Here is a 6273-nt window from a genome sequence, read left to right as displayed (position 1 = left end):
GCTTCCTGGACCCCTTTGCCCTTCAGGACTGAGGCACTGTTAAGCACACACAGGTACAAAGGCTCCAAAAGGCACTTTTGTGCACATCCTTCTGGTCTCTGGTGAGTGCAGAAGGTGCCTTTCCCTGTACTGCTTACAGGGAATACTGTTTGCCACCTTTTTCCCCACATGTCCCATGATGCGGTAGGGCTCCCAGGCCCACTAGTCCCTCTAAGTAGAAGGACTCCTTCCTTCACGATGCCCTTGAGTGGAAACAGGAAAGAGGTGTGAGACCAGACTCCTTTTGCTCTCAGGTACAGGGAGACAGATTCTGACCAAGATACCCTATTGCCCCAACCCAATGAAACCTCAGTTCCACACCCTCCTTTCACTCCTCCCATGACCTTATTAAAATGTCCCTTTTGCTTCCCAAAAGCAGATGGTGGCAGCAACTGCAGTTCTCCTGCACTGGCTTGCACTGCCAGTTCATAGCTCCAAGGGGAGGCATCTGGTAGCACTGGTGTCAGCCAGGAGGTGAATTGGGCAGAAGGTGCTGACTCCCAGGGCTGAGCAGCACACCAACCCGTGACCCTCCGCCTTTCTCCAGCTTGAGAACCAGTACACTGATGCAAAGTATACTCAGCAATTATTAGGATCCCAAACCTGATGTTTTTCCTACATCCAGAAGATGCAAATACTCTGTTAAGTACTGTAACTGGGAAAACATGTCAGGATGGGGGTGGTGGGGGGACTTCTGAGGTTTCTATGTGGGGATTGTTGAGATTGTTTTTAAGAAAGGCAGTGTCTCAAAAGCCAAAGTGTGAGTAGTTTACAACCCACTTCCTAGTAATGAAAAGGGGAAACTATTCCCACGGTAAGGAGGTTTTGGGAAAAATTGGTCATTATATTCTATTGTGAATTCATTAGTTAGTTACACATTTACAAAGGGACATCATACACACAGAAATTTCATTTTACAATCAAGATTATGATTAGGACTAGACAAAGCAAACAGTTGATTAGCACAGACATTCCCATCTTAATACATACATACATAACATTACTCTTAACACTTTTGTGCTTTTTTTTTTCTTTTAATATGATCTCCTTAGAAGGCATATTATTCCTTAAACAAACTAACACAAGTTCTCAAGTTATCTCAGGATAGTTATTTCAAAAGACAATGCAATATTTCATAATAAACATTTATAATCAGGTTTTTAACAAAGTAATTCATCATATAAACAAATGAATCAGTCAGACACTAAATAAATATTTGTACTGGTAAATACTAGCATTTTGCTTACAACATGTAGGACCTGATCCTGCAAGCCCTCTGTGTACATCTTTATCCCCACTGAATGATTGGTTCTGTTTCTTGTTCTAATCTACTATTTTACTTTGAGGTGAGCAAATACTTCCTGGCTGCTAAGTTAAACAATTGAAATAAGCACTGGAATACATCCTGGCAGACAATGGTTGCCTTAGATGTCTTTCTAAACAATATTTTTTTCATGTCTATGAAATAATTGAAAACATTTATCAATAGGCACTCAGTTTTTGATATTTACAATCTGAGTTGCATCAGTTAGCTGAGATTGATCAAATAAATTGTATATTCCCTGTTCTGGGCTCTCTTATTGAACAAAGCATGATCTTTGCACTCAATTTAAAGAGTGGTTTCCAAGAATTACTTCATAAGTAATACTGAATTTTACTTTCTCCAGGTAATTGAGCTAACAATACTGGGCTAGGAAGACAAGAACCTCCAGGAGAGTGACAGGTCAGAAGCTCTCCTTGGGTAGCGCAGACGAGCGTGAATCACCTTTTGTCTGTTCTCATCTATCACAATTACTAGCTTCTCCAAGGCAATGGGGATGACCTTTTTTAAAGCATACAAAAAGCTATGGCCAGTCCTGTAATTCCAAGTTTACTACTCTTCACGGATGCCTCTTCCCTTGCATGGTAACTCCAGAACAGAGAACCGCAGGTAAGAGACATTAACCAACCCACACACCTTCCTTGTGCCTCAGGAAATTTATCAGGATATTCTCACACAAATAGATGAGTCAGTGAATCAAATCTCTTAGTTGTTTTGTGAAAGGAAACTCAGAAGGAGTCAGTTAGTTACATCTGAAAAATTTACAAACTTAAATTCAGTAATTGCTTACATTTTCTTGCCCAGCTCTATTTGAAATACAGTTTGAAGCCAAGGGTACTGAGGTTATTAGATGTACCCACTGTATTGATTTAAGTTTGGCTGAATTCTGATGGTTTCTTGGATGCCTTTGAGCTCTTACCAGAGTAACAGGAAATGCTCCAAGTGTGTGGCAAAAATGACGACTGTATCAAATTGCTGCCTGAACTGAAAAAAGGAACATATTTTGAAATGACTCTCTCTATATATCTATATATCTATATATAGGGATATACACACGCACACACACACACGCACATACATATCCCTATATAAACATTTTTCTAAAATACAGAAATTGAGTTTATTATTTGTTATGTTGGTATCATTTTAAATACTTTACTCTGTGAAACTACAATATGACAACTTCAGGCTGTCCAGAGAGATAAATCTAACACAGTCTTACAACCTCCACTAATATAAATATATTGGCAAGGAACTTTGACCAGCAACAGTAAATTTTGAAACTTAAATAACTATTCTACAATTATTTTAAGTTTAACAATGAATTGCTACTGAGTACCAATATTAATGAAAATGCAGAAAAAAGAAAAGAAAAAAGATACAGCTTTAACTTATACTATGTGTTTCAGAAAAAGAATACTGTATGCCTGCACTTCGTAATAAATGGCCATGTTAAGTCATAGTTTCTTCATGCCTGCAAATGAAGGAAGTTTGTTCACAATCTTCTTAAGCGTACATGAGCATTTGATTAAATCTTGTTCCTTGCAAAAATAAAGTTCATTTACATTTAGAGTGAACAACAATGAGGAGTTTGCTATTATAGTAAGATATTTAAGGACCTTGGTAGCCAGTACCAGTTGTATTTGCAAGTAGCTCCTAAGCTTTTGTTTTTTGTTTTTTTTTTTTTAAAAATAAAGGTAGAATCATAGTTATTCAATTACTTTAAAAATTCTAAAGATGAAGAAAAGTAGCGTTTATACATATAAGTCCTCAGATAAATTATAAAACTCAAGTTTATCTTATAGAGTTCCATCCCCAGAAGAAGCATAAAGCACTTTTGTGGTACCTTCACCAGTAAATATTTCTATCGCATCAAATCTGAGAAATGCAACAAAGATGATACTGCATCCCAAAGCTGAAAGAGAACATTCTTCTGATGCAGTCATTTGTGATGGATGTGTTCCATGGGATGACACAATTGCTGTGACTTGACTGAATTTCAAATAAAGGAAATATAAAGGAATGCACCTCACCAGTTCAGTAGGTATAGGAAACATCAGTGAACAGCAGACTCATCCCATTTGAGGTCAACAGTCTTTGGAAGACAAGGAGGGAGTTTTAAACTACGAGAGCAAATTCAAATAATAATAACAATAATGAGGTAAACTCCCCTAAAAAGGCCAAATAGGCTGAGATGTCAGGAGAGAGTTTGATTGTACCTGACACTCAAATGTTTCTGTAGCCAGAGTTCAGCAAGCTGCATGGTAGAGGCAAATGTACTTGCTTTGGACCCTAAGCACATTTTATATTGTTTTGGATCTAAATTGGGGTCACACTGAACTGGATGAAAAACATGGACGACGCCTACTTCTTGACTTCTGAAAGCCTTCAAGCCAGATGTTATTACTTTAGTAAAGAGGTCTACATCCTCAAGTCCCCAGCCTTGAATTGAGGTATCAAATCCACCAGCAGTAAGTAGATCACTTTTGTAAATACAGGTAATTCCGAATCCATACTCCCTCCAAAATCCAGTTCTTTTTGTGAAAACAAAACTACTGTCAGCTGGAGGGTTGCCTCCATATATTAGTTTTGGATCATATTGGCTAAAGATGATAGGGTAGTAAACTTGTTCTCCCTGAATAGTGTTATCTCTGCATCGCTGGAGGAAGTCTGGTGTGAACACCAGATCAACATCACAGAATAGAAGCAAAGTGCCATTGTCAAACTGAGATGAGGCCGTTTCAAGACCTAAACCTCTAGAAAACTTTCCTGCCATAGGAATCAGAGTCATATCTGCCTTAGGATACTTAATGCTGTATTCTTTCATTAGCTCTACATGTTTGCTGGAGTCTTGGCCTGATTCAGAATTGAAGAGAATTATTGCCAGCTTCACATTCTGCCTGGGGATCAGACAAGTCTTCTCAAAGTTATCCATAAATCTTGAGAAAATGTCAAATCTTCCGGTTAGAGGGACAAGAATATGTATTTTCTTTTCACTGCGTCCCCCAATGTCTTTGGTGCCTTGGAAGGATGAGGAAAAAATCTTGAAAGAATTTGAAAGGAAAGAGAAAGATTGAGTGTCAGTGTTGGCATCCTCCAGCAGGCTTCTTACATCCAGCTCCTCTGCTTCTTTGAAGAAAGGTTTGCTGAACAATTGCTGAAGGTAAGCATGGCGTCTCACTGGAACCGTGACTTTCCTTCCTTTGTGCCTTTTGTACAAAAGCAGTAAATCCAGGATGTACTCCACTCCATGCAGAGGGTCCACCCTGCGGTAGCCATACTGTATTTCCTTGAAATCAATGAGTCTTCCTCTAGATCTAGAGTTCTCATTTATCATTTCCATGACTTGCATCACGGTGTCATCCAGTGCAGCCCGCAGGATGCTGCTCAGGCTCTGCCGGGGTGGTTGGTTCTCCACCATCGAGTAAAGAAATTTTCCTGTCAGGAACTCCCACTCGATCACTTCGTCCCTTTCACGTGGCTGGAAATGATTGAAAGATGGCAGCACACCCAGTTGCTGATCTTCTTTACTTAATTCACTGTTACTGAGCTTGCTCATCAGGGCCCTTTCTCTATGGAGCTGGATGGTTCGATAGCGCAGTTCAGAAATCTTGCGACTCAGTATGTAGTTGTGCAGCCTGTATTGGTAGGCTGGTCTTTTGTTTGGATGAAGCGTTATGGCTGCATGAATCTTGCTGTTGTGAAGATCTTGAATATAACCCTTCCGGTTGTGTTCATAGTTTTCATGGAACAATTGCTGCATCTAAAGACAGAAAAGAAAGAAAAAAGACATTGAGACATTGTCCTTCAACCCACAAAACGACCCACACTGATACTGTCGATCATTACCAATTTTTATAGACGATGGCTATTTTTAGGCACAGAACTTTAAGGTATTCGGTAGGAAATATTTACATTACTTTGATCAGTTTCAGTACTGTCCACAGGACACAAATATTGTGCTCTTACTAAAGAGAAGGGCAGATATTTTAGGTTTATCTTTACTTCATCTAACTGCAAAACTAGAAGAAACACTCAAACAAAAGTCTGTAGGTTATATTTCTGAGTTCACAGGTGCAGGCTGAATGCTGCTATGCATAAAACACTATGTCTTCACCTATATCTAAAACCTTATTAGCACAGAACGTTCCTGAAAGGTTAGCAACAACGATGATGTTCTTTAAGAGGATTTGACATTTATGCCCATGGACCACAAAGCTGCTCCATGCAAATGGACAGTTCTACTTAAATTAAAATTAAAAAACTGAATGGACTTAATTTGAACAAAACTTTTTTCCATGCAGACAAAGAATTCAATGACTGAAATATAACCATTGCAACACATGAGCTGGCAGGGATTCATATAATAGAGTATGTCAGTTAAGCAATAGATCATGATAGTATAACTCACGCTGAATAATTTCCAATGTATTTCTGTGGCATGAAAAGACATTCTACTTCTTGCAAATTAGTAATTTCAGCATTTTCTAAACAGTGAAGAGATACATTTTACAGCTAGAAGCACAGGTCGAGGATTTAAAATATCTGGCCTTTACACCTTTCTGTGCTAACAGCTAAACTATGAGCAAATCGTAAAACTTCCTCTGACTCAGATTCATCCTTAAAAGAAAAGTTTGCTCATTATTAATTTAATGTGATGATTATATATTCTTAAATGTGAAGTGATATGGAGGAGTAAAATATTAATATTATAAATACATTTAAGACCCATCGCTCTTTGTTAAACTAACACCTACTAACTCCAGAGAAACAGAATTATTTCCCAGAAGTAGCAGATAAAGGAGAAGACGTTGCTCTTTTTCATCTGCAAACAGACTGGTCCGTAATTAATACATGAGGAAAATGTGCTAATTAGATATGTTTTTCAAGGAGGTGTTGTAAGCTTGAGCGAT

At 38.4% G+C, this 6273-nt stretch overlaps 1 protein-coding gene across 1 annotated transcript; it reads right to left on the bottom strand.

Annotated features, from left to right (window-relative positions):
* Positions 1–3035: 3035 nt before the first annotated feature.
* On the bottom strand, positions 3036–5161 carry LOC104493898 (chondroitin sulfate synthase 3-like). Its single transcript, XM_010136662.1, is given in 2 exon segments — positions 3036–5132; positions 5135–5161. Coding segments are annotated over 2 exon segments (1602 nt in total). The 3' UTR covers positions 3036–3557.
* Positions 5162–6273: the final 1112 nt, after the last annotated feature.

The sequence above is a fragment of the Buceros rhinoceros genome, unplaced genomic scaffold, assembly GCF_000710305.1.
Source record: "Buceros rhinoceros silvestris isolate BGI_N320 unplaced genomic scaffold, ASM71030v1 scaffold4295, whole genome shotgun sequence".
NCBI classification, from domain to species: domain Eukaryota; kingdom Metazoa; phylum Chordata; class Aves; order Bucerotiformes; family Bucerotidae; genus Buceros; species Buceros rhinoceros.
This window is presented reverse-complemented; position numbering and strand designations above follow the sequence as displayed.